The sequence below is a fragment of the Carettochelys insculpta genome, chromosome 8 (genome assembly GCF_033958435.1).
Source record: "Carettochelys insculpta isolate YL-2023 chromosome 8, ASM3395843v1, whole genome shotgun sequence".
Taxonomy (NCBI): domain Eukaryota; kingdom Metazoa; phylum Chordata; order Testudines; family Carettochelyidae; genus Carettochelys; species Carettochelys insculpta.
The window spans coordinates 59,465,117-59,478,196 of NC_134144.1; the positions used below are offsets into that span (position 1 = coordinate 59,465,117).

The 13,080-nt window shown below is 41.1% G+C and overlaps 1 protein-coding gene across 2 annotated transcripts in view; it reads left to right on the top strand.

Moving 5' to 3' along the window:
* The window catches only part of NCKAP5 (NCK associated protein 5), a 408,546-nt gene that overhangs the window by 193,854 nt on the left and 201,612 nt on the right, over positions 1 to 13,080 (top strand). For both annotated transcript variants that reach the window (XM_075001775.1, XM_075001776.1), the window contains one exon: positions 11,960 to 12,109. In XM_075001775.1, the coding sequence (XP_074857876.1) occupies positions 11,960 to 12,109 (150 nt within the window). The remainder of the gene's footprint in view (positions 1 to 11,959; positions 12,110 to 13,080) is intronic.

The following is a 13,080-nucleotide window of genomic DNA, read 5'->3' on the forward strand; positions in this document are numbered from 1 at the left end:
GCTACAGTACTTCACTTGTTTTGTATCTGAATTCCACAGGAGGCATAGTTGCTCTGGCCTCTGTACCTGCTCTGATGTTGCCTCCTATGAGAGCTAATCAGCTAATATGTTACTGTTAGTTAATGCCATTCTTAAGCTACATTCTATAGCTTTTTTGTGGTAATCCCTGGAAAGCGGAGAACAGGAAGAATAAATTGCCAAGCATAGCTCCAAGAAGCTTGAGTAAAGTTCTTTAACATAGTGGTGTTTCTGAATACCAACAATGACATTCCTGGCAGGGAAATGTTTTACTTAAAGGTTCTTGAATTGATTAAAATAAGCATTTTGACTACTTTTGTCTGGGTAGAGAAAATACAATCTTACTTTTTAAAAAGGACCAAATTCTGCCGCATTAAATCTGGAGTCACTGCATTTACTTCACTGCAGTTTCTTCAGCTTTATTCCAAATTTAAATCGGAGCAGAATTTGGCTCCTCTTGCTTCAGATAACTGTAGATATTTTGATACTCTCAAATTCCTACAGCCATGCTAAATACCATGTTCCCTTTTAGATAGATTTCCTTGTGAGAAAAGAAAATTGCATTAATTTTGCAATATTATAATGAACCATTGTACAATAGATTACAAAGACAGTGGATATTTTGCCCACCTATATAGGCATGCAACATCAAAAGGAGCCGTAGAATCAATTTGCCTCTTAGTATCATTTTATTATATGCAAAATCCCTAACCATAAAATGAATTTGCAAATTTTCATTTTATAAGTGTTCTTCGCAGGTCGCTATAACACCACACTCTGCAAGCTACTCCCTTACTGCCCTGCTAGCATGTCTCAATCCTGATTTGAAAGAGTCATATCCAAAGATGAAAGGGTCATTACATTCCCTTGTCTATGCAGTCCTTGATATTGATGCGGACAGCAAAGTCCTAAATACATGGCAGTGTTTTCAATGTAGATGTCTGTTTACTGAGGACTGGATGAGACCAATGGGAGCTCATTTCATATGGGTCACCAGATGGCTATTTTACTTGTTGGTCACTGCAGACTACATTTGTACTGATGATCTAGTGGCAAAAGATTCCACATTCTGTTATCCATTTAATAAGTTATTTGCTCCACTTTAGCCATTTAATTAGGATTAGTCTTAAGTTTGTTTTGATTTTTCATTTCACTATGCCTCTTCCATTTACTTTACATACCTTCTAAATTTGAACTTTTTCAAAAGAAATAAATGATTGCTAATAGATGGAACAGGCAATAAAAGCATCATCTGAAAATTTATTAATGTAACTCTGTAGAGTTGTTCAATAAGGATGATGGCCTGTGATATTTAGGAGTATTTTGAATGAAGAATAATGTGTAGTAGGTTTAGACTGATATGCAAGTGGTCGTAGTTTCTTATTAGAGATGTCAAGAAAACACTTTGTTCTCTTATCCATCATACACATTTAATCTAGGGGATTTTACTGCTTACCCTGTTCACTTTGTAAGTCAAATCCAGAGATGAAAAAGAGGAATTTTATATGTTTTGCCTGACAGCAGTAATGTTAAACTATGAACAATTTGGGATGTTTCTGTTTTTGATTTATGTGACTCCTTTTCCTTTCCTTCAAATTTGGTTAGCATCTACTGAACAAAAGATGCTAGCTGTACAAGAAAACATTATTACTGCATTTGTTGATGTGCTGTCTAAAGCGAAGATATATTCTACTCCACCCTACTGTCACCAGAACATAAAACAAGTGAATAAATGTGCAGTTTCAAATGAAGAAAAAATATAGGCACCTGTTTTTTGGTTTCAAAGCAGGTATCTAATTTATACTGAAATTCATGATTCACTTTTTATAATTATTTTGCAATTTAAATTGATTGCTTAGTTACTTTTGCTTAGTTACAATAAGCTGCCCAGACCTGGGTCACAGAGCTTAATAGACTGTAAGGACTATTAGCAATAATTCCACTATTAGCAATAATTCCACTTAGAGAACACAAAAGTTGATGTCACTAGGACCTCATCATCTGACCCTCTAAAAAGGATGTCAGTGGAGGTATATCTTTATTCCACCAGTTCCTCACTTCCATGAAGTTGAACTTAGTATTTAAATGCCTTGATGTACTTCAGGTCCTGTTGGGTGTAATAGATTGGGGTGAGCAAACTATTTTAGATCACATCCCCCTTTTTAGCTAGTCCACCCCCAAAAAAAACCTAGGGGAGGACCACAGGAAGGGATGCAGGGTGGGGGGGTGCTTGGTTGGGGGGTGCTCAGGAAGAGGGTGCTAGAGGCTCCAGGGTACCCCAAATGGAGAGGAGTGCTCGCAGGGGAGGATCTCAGGCGAGTACCTTTTCAATCCAGAACTCACTGACTGCCCCACTGCTTGACTCAGGGCCTCTGTGCATGCTGACTGGCCCATCGGCAGGGTGGGAGGGCATGTTACTTGGTGACACACAGCTGTGTGGGAAAAAGCAGAGGGCTGGGGAGGCACCAGAAGCTGCAGGAGGAGGGGAGGGAGCCAATTGCACTGTGTCCCCCTTGCAAAATGTCATGCCCCCTCTGGGGGGTGCACCCCCCCACTTTGCACACCCCTGCAATAGATTACAAAACATATTTGAGGTTGTTAATAAAATTCAGAAGGCACGTTTAAGAGTGACTGAGTGAGAATGTGTTGTGGCAAACCAGGGTAAAGGACAATAAGGCCTTTGGAGAAAAATCAGTTGCCACTGAGAATGAATTGAATATGGAATTCTCAGTCTTGTTGGAATTTCTAAGCAAATATCATTGGGAGCAATTGCTGCCTTTTTTTCAACTTGTCTACTCAGATTACTTGAGTGAATTGTGCACAGCCTTTGACTGTCTCATGGCAGTGTGAAGACTTCCTGTGAAGAAACCCCATGTGCATTCATGATCCATATATACTGCCTGAACATTCTTCATCCATGCCAGGCACTCATGCTGAGGGATAGTGCTCAACACTAGGAGCTCTGCAGAGAAAATATCCTTTAATGTTCTTTGCATAGGAGTATATCAAGATGGCATAGTGACATTCCAAGAAACAACTTTCAGAATATACACTATTATTGCATCACGTATCTTGCATATTGGTTTGTAAACTGGAATGTGGAGTTGAATATGCATGTAGAACAGCCAAGAAGGCTCAAGGAGAGTTGAACATATGGAAACCTCAGAGGCATCTCAGTGAATTTTAATGACTTCTAGAGAAATTTGCAGTTTAACTATTGGGGACAGATACCTACTAGGAGCAGGTATTAATATTATTTTACAATATATGCACCTTTGCTGACTATGTGTTTATAATATGGCATGGAGCTATGTGTGTGAATGATTATAATACATTAGAGGTACTTTTCTGCCTCACAAATACAGGTACAACTTCTCTAGTCCAGCACCCTCGGGACCTGTCCAGTGCCTAGCTATGGGAGGTCAATATTGTCTAGCAGCATTACCAACACTTCCACCACTTACATTTAGGGGTAAATTAGAGCTAAATAACAGCAAAGAGCACTAAGAGCCTGTGGCTGTAACTACAAGTTATGGGACCACAGGAAACTTGGCCACACCCATGACAAGTGGACATGGCACTAACTAAAATCATGCTGGACCACGGATGCTGCCAGACCAGAGTGCCAAACTAGAGAGATTCTACCTGTAATGTTGAAGTTTTGCCATGTCACGTGCTTTTTGCCTGTTTTATTCCTAGATCAAATGTGTTTCTGAAACAGTTCCCACATCAGATCTCTGTATAGTGTATATATATATATATATATATATATATATATATGTTACTGATTGATCCAGTATTTTTAACAAAGTCCAGTGGGTTAAAAAACGAAGAAACAAAAAAGTAGGCATTACGTAGCTGAACCCCTGAAGCTGATATAGGGACCTGATCTGCATGGGCAGGAGCCTCAGTATGTCTGGAAATGGAACTGGTTTGATCTTCCACATCAGTGCATATTAAGCACAATCTTGCTGTGATAATCATGGAGATAAACTCTAATTTCTGTGAGCGAGGGGACAATTTTTCTAATGTTTCCTTACTAGTAGCCAGAACAATGTGTGCCAGGAATGAAAGGTTGCTTTTTCTTTGTTACACATTTCTTAATTTCACCTAGTGAGAGGAAGTGAGACATCTATCTTGTAAGCTGATTTCCCTCAGCATGAGTGCTAGCAAAATTAGCACCTGTATTATAAGCAGCAGCTGGCAATGGTACAGCAAGTATGGACTGGGCTCTGGCATATTTACCACTTAAATAGATTTGTGTGATCAAGTGTTTAAAACTCCCAAGACTGTCTGTTTTAGGACAGCATTTCTAGCACTGGGGTAGTTATGAAACAGGTAATTTTTTAGCACTGTCGGGGCCAAGAGAGGGTCCCATCACCAGCAACTGCTCATAAAGAAACCAGCCAGTCCAGTTACACAAACAACCTTGACCCCCTTTTAGTCACTTTTTTGTTTCAGACAGGCCTCTGTCACAAGACACTCTGATACTTTGCAGGTTATTGCTAACAGCTCTTAGCCTGGAATGTACTGTGACATAAATGGTTCTTCATATGCTTCATGTGGCTTAATGTTCAGACATGCAAGTGCTCTATTTATTAAAGTGTGACAGCCGATCAATGACACTAATGGATTGTGTTCTGTTAACAGACAAAAAGTCAGTGCAAGGAACTCTCAGGTTGTAAAATGCCAAATTAGATCTTAAACTCCAGAGAGCAGAGACCACTTCATGGCATATATTTGCAGGGTGACCAGGTAGCAAATATGAACAGACAGGACAGGGTGCAGGGTAATAGGCACCTATATAAGACAAAGCTGTGAATATCTGGACTGTTCCTAAGGAATCAAGACATCTAGTCACCCTATAGGTTTATACGGGACTGTGGCACCCCAGTTCTATTGGGAAGTATTGTAAAAATAACAGCAGGAAAATCAAATATTTGTTTCCTTACCAGGCATTCTTTTTAATCTGGGCATATTTCTTGTCAGGCTTCATAGGAACAGCACGTCTACTGGAAGAAAACTGTCTCCTGTGGCTACTTTCATGCCTTTTGGGGCTGTTCTTAACTGAATTTGTTACTGTGTGCCTTCTAACTATTTGCTATTCTTGTTTAATGTTTTATAATTAAATGAAATATTTTATTAGTAATTTGCTCTTTTCCTAACATTTTATTAAACTGTATAAATCCTAGAGATGGTCAGAGCTTTCCTCCAGTGCCGTAGCAAACAGGAAGTGCAGGTTAAACATCCTAGTCCAGCACTCTCAGGACTTGACTGGTACCAAAAGAGAATTTGCTGGACCATGGTAGGGCAATATTGTCTAGCATGTTACCAACACTTCCCTGCTTACTTGGCTCTTAGAAGATATTTAAGGATAAATTACTGCTAAATAACAGCAGAGAACACTGAGAGACAGGACTAGTGGCTGTTACAAACTTTATGGGACCACAAAAACCTTGGCCACACCCAGGATGAGTTGTCCGGTTAACTAAAATCATGCCAGATTATGGATATAGCCAAATGAGAGTGTTCCGGATTAGAGAGTTTCAACATGTAAGACCTTTTGAAAAATGTCCTTCATGTTTCCTTTCATGCATGTTGTTACTGTTGTTTCATTTATAATTAGGAATGTGAATGCTGCTTTGTTAATAAGAGCATTGTCACAGTACTACATTAGGGATGCTAGAGAGGGCAATGGCTTTTTGCCATAATGAAAGGAAGAAATGTATCTTTTGAAATTTAAGCAAGATTTCTTTCAATATCAGTTTGTAATTTTCATCCAGATGTGTTGGTGGGGAGGGAAATAGAGTTCCTCTCTCTTACTTTATCTTTTTGAAATCCAGCTTTCTGACAAATCTCAGTGAGATTGTTGCATTGTGAAGGTTCATAGATCAATGCCTTCAGTGATTTATATCTTCATATAACTCAGGCACTCTTACCATTTTGAGGTTGCACTGGGTCTCTCCTCAGCTTTATTGTCAATGAGAATTGTGGTATTAAAGCAAAGATGCATCATCAATGTGATACCGTATGTCATTTATAAACATATTATATATGTAGACACAGTGGGCAAGACCATTAATTGTTTAAAATCTGTGTAGCCTCATTGACTTCAGAGGAGCTACATCAGTTCACACCAGCTTGAAAATCTGACCCAGTGGGCAAATCCTTCCATTGTCTTGAGTGAGGGCAGGAGGCACAGTTTCTTTGTTATGGCATTTGGTCTTTGACTGCATTCTATTTAGCATGTATATATTCTTTCAGGGTAACATTACTGAGCATCTTTTTAGAGTTATCATTTTTGAACAACCAATGCTCAAATGTATTTTTCTGTTTTAGTTGACACCCCTTGTGATTTTTTGATAATAAAACCTTCTCTTCCAAGGACATCAAATTTTGTAATTGGAGATGAGTGATACTTTGATTCTTTGTTTTAAGCATTATATTAGAGAAAGTCATTGATTTCTGCTATTTACTTTGGTAGGAATCACATTGTTCCCATCTCTGTACAGAAATATCTGGGGTCATGCTTTCATACACAGTCTCCTTTAACAAGTATCAGAGGGGTAGCCGTGTTAGTCTGGATCTGTAACAGCAATGAAGGGTCCTGTGGCACCTTATAGGCTAACAGAAAAGTTTTGAGCATGAGCTTTCGTGAGCACAGACTCACTTCATCAGATGCTGGTCTTGGAAATCTGCAGGGACAGGTATAAATAAGCCAGAGCAAGGGTGAGGCTTACTACCAGCAGTTGATCTGGAGGTGTGAACACCAAGGGAGGGGAAGCTGCTTCTGTATTTAGCCAGCCATTCGCAGTCTTTGTTTAAGCCAGAGCTCAGGGTATCGAATTTGCAGATGAATTGTAGCTCAGAAATTTCTCTTTGGAGTCTGGTCTTGAAATTTTTTTGCTGTAGGATAGCTCCTTTTAAGTCTGCTACTGTATGGCCCAGGAGATTGAAGTGCTCTCCTACGGGTTTTTGTATATTGCCATTTCTGATGTCTGATTTGTGTGCGTTTTTATTCTTTTACGTAGAGACTGTCCAGTTTGTCCGATGTATATAGCAGAGGGGCATTGCTGGCACATGATGGCATAAATTATATAGGTAGATGTGCAGAAACTTTACCAAGTTTCTGAAGTCAGCAGTTAGAATGCTCTTGTATGGGTGTTAGGATGTTCTTCCATTACAAGGCTTCATTCATTTGTGTTTTATTTTGTCTTTAAATGAGTCACACATACTGGCATTCCATCAAAGATTAGTCATTATAACAGACATCAGAGAGGTAGCCATGTTAGTCTGTAGCTTCGAGAACAACAAGAAGTCTTGTGGCACCTTATAGACTAACAAATATTTTGGAGCATAAGCTTATGCTCCAAAATATCTGTTAGTCTGTAAGGTGCCACAAGACTTCTTGTTGTTCTCATTATAACCAGAGTGTTCCCTGAATGGCTTGATAAAGTTTTACATGGATTCCCTGATGAGGACAGCTTGAAAAGGGAAAATAGTGTATTATGGGAGCAGGGGGATGCATGTATCTGTTTCTCCTTATTCTTTTGCCCCTTTTGCACAGTATCTCACATTTCCTTTAGTATTGTTGCTCTCAGGTCATTTTTGCCACATTCTTTTTGTCTCATTGTGGAATGAAAGCCATAACTTATTTGGTATGGTTCAATATTTAAACTCATGTTTTCCACAGGTTCTCTTTTGAAACTCACCCACTTTAAACACTTAACAAAAGCAACCTTTAAATAAAATAAAGTTTCTGAATCACTCATTAATACCCCTATCCTCAGTAAAATAGATGTGTGCTTCATTTTAGTCATTTGGTTAGGTGTTAATCTCCACAGCCATTCTGCATATGCATATATTTACCATAGGTGAAAAACTGTAGTGAGTTCAGTGGGTCTGTCCTTGCGTGGAAAGTTACACAGGCGGAGGAGTCTTTGTGGGGGCTGTAGATTTTAAATTATAAAGATATTCCTTGTCCTCTATTTATTCTTTACATCATAGAGCACACTATGTATTCTCAGCAATTAATTAGTGCTAGCTGTGGCCTTGCCTGCATGGCTGCAAAGGGGAACAATGGGGAGAAAAGTTCCCATCATACTCCTGCATGGCTTTTCCCTATTTCTGCTACACATATTAGTTAAAAACAAAGCCATATACCTGATATTCTCTTACTTGTGCCAGATCCAGCCCATGGACTGCCTGAGGTAAAGGGCAGCCAGCTGCTACTTTAAATGGCTTGAACTCCATGTAGCAAACTGCTCCAGATGCTGGGAGGGAGGAGGAGGCTTTGCATACTGCTCCCACCCCATTGCAAAATGCCTCAGCTCCCATTGGCCAGTGTAGGGTTTACAGTCAATAGGAGCTAAGAGATTTTTGCTGGGAGGCGGGGGCAGCATGTGAGCCCTTCCCCTCTTCTCAGCAGCTGGAGCACAGAACCACATAGAGCAGAGGGCAGTTCTGAGCATCTGGGGCTGCAACAGGCAGAGCACGTGTCCCAAAGGGCTGCTGGCCAGGAGCTACACTGGTAAGTATCCTGGCCAAAGCCCACCTCTTCTGGCACTCCAGACCCTCCGTCCATCCAATTCTCTGCCCCACTGTCCCGCAGAACCCAAATCCTTTGCTTCTCCTCCTGCACCTTGACCCCCTCCCAGATTCTGTGCCCCCAGTCCATACATGCACAACAAAATTAGAGAAAATACTGCTCATAACCTCTCCTGCACTCCAGTCCCTTTCCCCAAACTCTCTTCTGCACCCAATCTCCATCTCAGACCATGCACCTCCACCATTAATATCATGGAGGAGTGCATCCCATAATAACTTTCCAAGTTCTTAGAGCGTCCCACCCGCATCAAAAATTATTGTCCACCCCTGCTCTTAGGGCAGCTCAGCTCCAAGCTATCCTTTTTGCGAGGTTAGAAGTAATAGGTAATCTATCTTAAATAATGATGATGCCATTCTGTAGGGCTTGACGTTAAACAAAGTAAGTCCACCCCTCACAAGTTATAACACCAAACACACATATCAAGTAAAGTTAATTGAATGCAAAATTTCCAGATTTTGAGCAAAATTTTAAAAACCCTCTATGTCACTTCAGAGCCTAAGCCCCATTTATTTTTAAAAAACACTTCTGAAAACTTCCTGTTTCTTATGTTATCCTTAATTGTATATTGAAATCAATATCCAAGTAGTAGCCAAGTAATTGGTTCTGAGCCCACGATATGGACATCTAGAAATAAGCACTAGATCAGTGGTCCCCAACCTTTTTGTGTCCAAGATCACTATTAATTTAACGACAATCCAGGACCTATCCTTCCCCTTCCCTGAGGCCTCACCGCTTTCCTGATGCCCTGCCCTGCTCACTCCATCCCCCACCTTCTCCGTCACTCGCTTTCCCTGACCCTCACACACTTTTGCTGGGTATGGACAGGGGGTTGAGGTTTAGGGAGGGGAATGTGAGCTCTAGGCTGAAGCTGAAGGATTTGCAGTGTGTTAGGGTGCTCTGGATTGGAGAACAGTAGCGGGGAGTCAGGGTATTGGCTCTGGGAGGGAGGTCAAGGGAGTGTCAAGTTGCAGGAGGGAGTTTGGGTTGCCAGTTCAAATGGGAGGCTCAGGACTGGGACATGAGATTCAAGAGTAGGGTGGGGTATAGGAGGGAGTTCTGGCTTTGGGAGGAGTTATGGGTTGTGGCCTCGTGCCAGGTGACGCTTACTGCAGGCAGCTCTTGGTTGTTGCAAGCAGGCTAAAGCAGGCTTGACTAAAGGTTGACTAAAGCAGGCTTCCTGACTACACTGGCCCACACCACTCTCAGAAGTGGCCAACATGCCCCTGTGACTCTGGGAGTGAGGGACACATGGCTCCATGCAGTGCTTCTCTCTGTCAGCACTGCCACCTCAGCTCCCATTGGCTACAGTTCTCCTGTCCCAGCCAATGGGAGATGCATGAGCAGTGCTTGCAGGCAGGAGCTGTGCTGAGATTCCTAGCCCCAAGCTGGCTGCTTTTGGGAACAATGTGAGGCCAGTGCAGGCAGGGAGCAAGCCTACCTTAGTAGCAGCCCTGCTGCATGACCAGAGGTCACAATCAACTGAGAGAGTCCCCAGGATAGACCAGTCAATCACAGTTGACCAATTGGTGTGCTAGATGAAGAAAGATGCCATAAATTTTGTATGAATTTTGATGTTAGTTGTCCCTAGATAAACTGTCTTGGTATGTCAGTGGCTGAGCACTTGTATTTGAAGCAAAGGTCTTGGGCCAACAACTTTCAAAGGCTAAGTCTACACTAGACAAAAACTTCAAAATGGCCATGCAAATGGCCATTTCGAAGTTTACTAATGAAGCGCTGAAATACATATTCAGCACCTCATTCGCATACAGGCAGCCACGGCACTTCGAAAGTGACGCGGCTCACCACCGTGCGGCTCATCCAGACAGGTTTCTTTTCAAAAGAACCCTGGCTACTTCGAAGTCCCCTTATTCCTATCTGCTCATAGGAATAAGGGGACTTTGAAGTAGCCGGGGTACTTTTGAAAAGAAGCCCTGTCTGGATGATCTGCACAGTGGCGAGCCGCGTCAATTTTGAAGTGCCGCAGCCGCCCACATGCTAATGAGGTGCTGAATATGTATTTCAGCGCTTCATTAGTAAACTTCAAAATGGCCATTGGCATGGCCATTTCAAAGTTTTTGCCTAGTGTAGACACGGCCAAAGTGAATGAAAGTTGCTTTGTTCGGTTTCATCAGTCCTATAATCTGAAAAAGACAAAAAAGCAGTCAAGTAGCACTTCAAAGACTAACAAAATAGTTTATTAGGTGAGCTTTCGTGGGACAGACCCACTTCTTCAGACCATAGACGTATCAGAACAGACTCAATATTTAAGGCGCAGGGAACCAAAAACAGTAATCAAGGAGGACAAATCAGAAAAAAATGATCAAGGTGAAGAAATCAGAGAGTAGAGGGGTAGAAAGAAGGGGGGAAGGTCAAGAATTAGATTAAGCCAAGTATGCAAACAAATCCCCATAGTGACTCAGAAAATTCCCATCCCAGTTCAAACCACGTGTTAATGTGCCAAATTTGAATATAAAAGACAGATCAGCTGTCTCCCTGAAAAAGACAGTTTATTATACCTGCAGAGAATCCCATTAACTTTACTGGGAATTCAGATGGGTATACAGGTTCACTTAGTCACACCTATTGCAGCACTGAGGCCATAATGAGTTCAACAGAAATTCTCTGAGTACTGTGATCACAAACACTGTGCAATTTTTCTTTTTTTTTCTTTCCATTTGCAAAGAAAATTCAAATGTTGTTTGCAATGCTGTGGTAGCCATATTGGTCCCAGGAAGGTAAATATTCTTTATTGGACCAAGTTCTTCTGGTGAAAGATACAAGCTTTTGAGCTATATAGAGCTCATCTTTAGGTTTTCTGAGAAGAAAAGCTCTATATGGCTACATCTACAGTAGCCCCAAACTTCGAAATGGCCACGCAAATGGCCATTTCGAAGTTTACTAATGAAGCGCTGAAATGCATATTCAGCGCCTCATTAGCATGTGGGCGGCCGCGGCACTTCAAAATTGACGCGGCTCGCAGCCGCGGGGCTCCTTTTCAAAAGGACCCCGCCTACTTCGAAGTCCCCTTATTCCTGTGAGCTGATGGGAATAAGGGACTTCGAAGTAGGTGGGGTCCTTTCGAAAAGGTGCCCTGTCGGGGCGAGGCGCATCAATTTTGAAGTGCCGCGGCCGCCCGCATGCTAATGAGGTGCTGAATATGTATTTCAGAGCTTCATTAGTAAACTTCGAAATGGCCATTTACATGGCCATTTTGAAGTTTTGGGCTAGTGTAGACACGGCCATTGTCTCTCAAAGGAGAGTTCTAAGCATTTACTCTCATATAATTAATTTCATCTGCTTATCTGAGTAATGGAAAAAAATCAATCTTTTTAGGAAAAACTGTCAGAAGAGGATAGAAAATGCAAAGAAACTATGGAAAACATTCATGTGGCAGTAAATGAAGATTCAAGAAATGAAAGTAGTATTTCTGAAGAGGAAAAAGAAAAGACAAAATTGCTGTTAGAACGACTGAAAGCACTGGAGGTAAGACATAAAACAACTGCCTATGAAAGGGTACCACTTCTTATAGTAGCACTGAATCAATGTGTTATAAATACTGTCTTTTTCCATTCACTTAGACTTAAGTAACAGTATTTTTTATCATGATTCATTTATCAAGGATGAGCAAAAAGTTCCATATTGGAATTACTCACTCTAATGTGAAGCATCATACATCCTTTAAAAGAACTTCTTAAATAATTTTAATTCAATTCAAGCTGCAGGCTTAGTCAAACCCATTAACATTAAAACTTTTGTCATTCTGACTTTGTTTCAAGTGTTAATTTTGTAATTCCCGTGTAGCATGCATGATTTAATAACGATCATAAAAATGGCATAAGTTCACTCTGGTGTTTACTGCAGAACTTCCTATATTTGGAGTTCTTAACTGTAGAAATCTGACAGTTCAATAGACTGACAAAGAGAATGCGCTTGAGTAACATGAATGCACCTGAATTCAGGGTACATGGAATTAGGTATGACGTAACAGCCTCAACAATTGAAGTCCTTATTCAGTGCTCAGTTTATTGAAGTCCTTATTCAGTGCTCAGTTTATTGTGGTCTATTCAGGTTCACATACAGTGGTTCAGCATTACAGTACACAGATGCTCAGCTGGAGTCTTGCCTGAGTAGAGATTAAGGGCTTGTCTACACTACCACCTTCCTTCGAAGGAAGGATGGTAATTAGGGTGTTGGGAGTTTACTAATGAAGTGCTGCCGTGCATAGGCAAAATTTTGAGGAGTAAGGGGTCTTTGAAGTTGCCCCAGCACTTCAAAGTACCGGTGGGTGAGCCACAGCTAGACACGTGCCGGTGCTTCGAAGTTTAAAACTTCAAAGTTGCCTCAAGGGGAATTTGCTTAATGAAGTGCTGTCTATGCATGGCAGCACTTCATTAGTAAACTCCCAACACCCTAATTACCATCCTTTCTTCAAAGGAAGGTGGTAGTGTAGACAA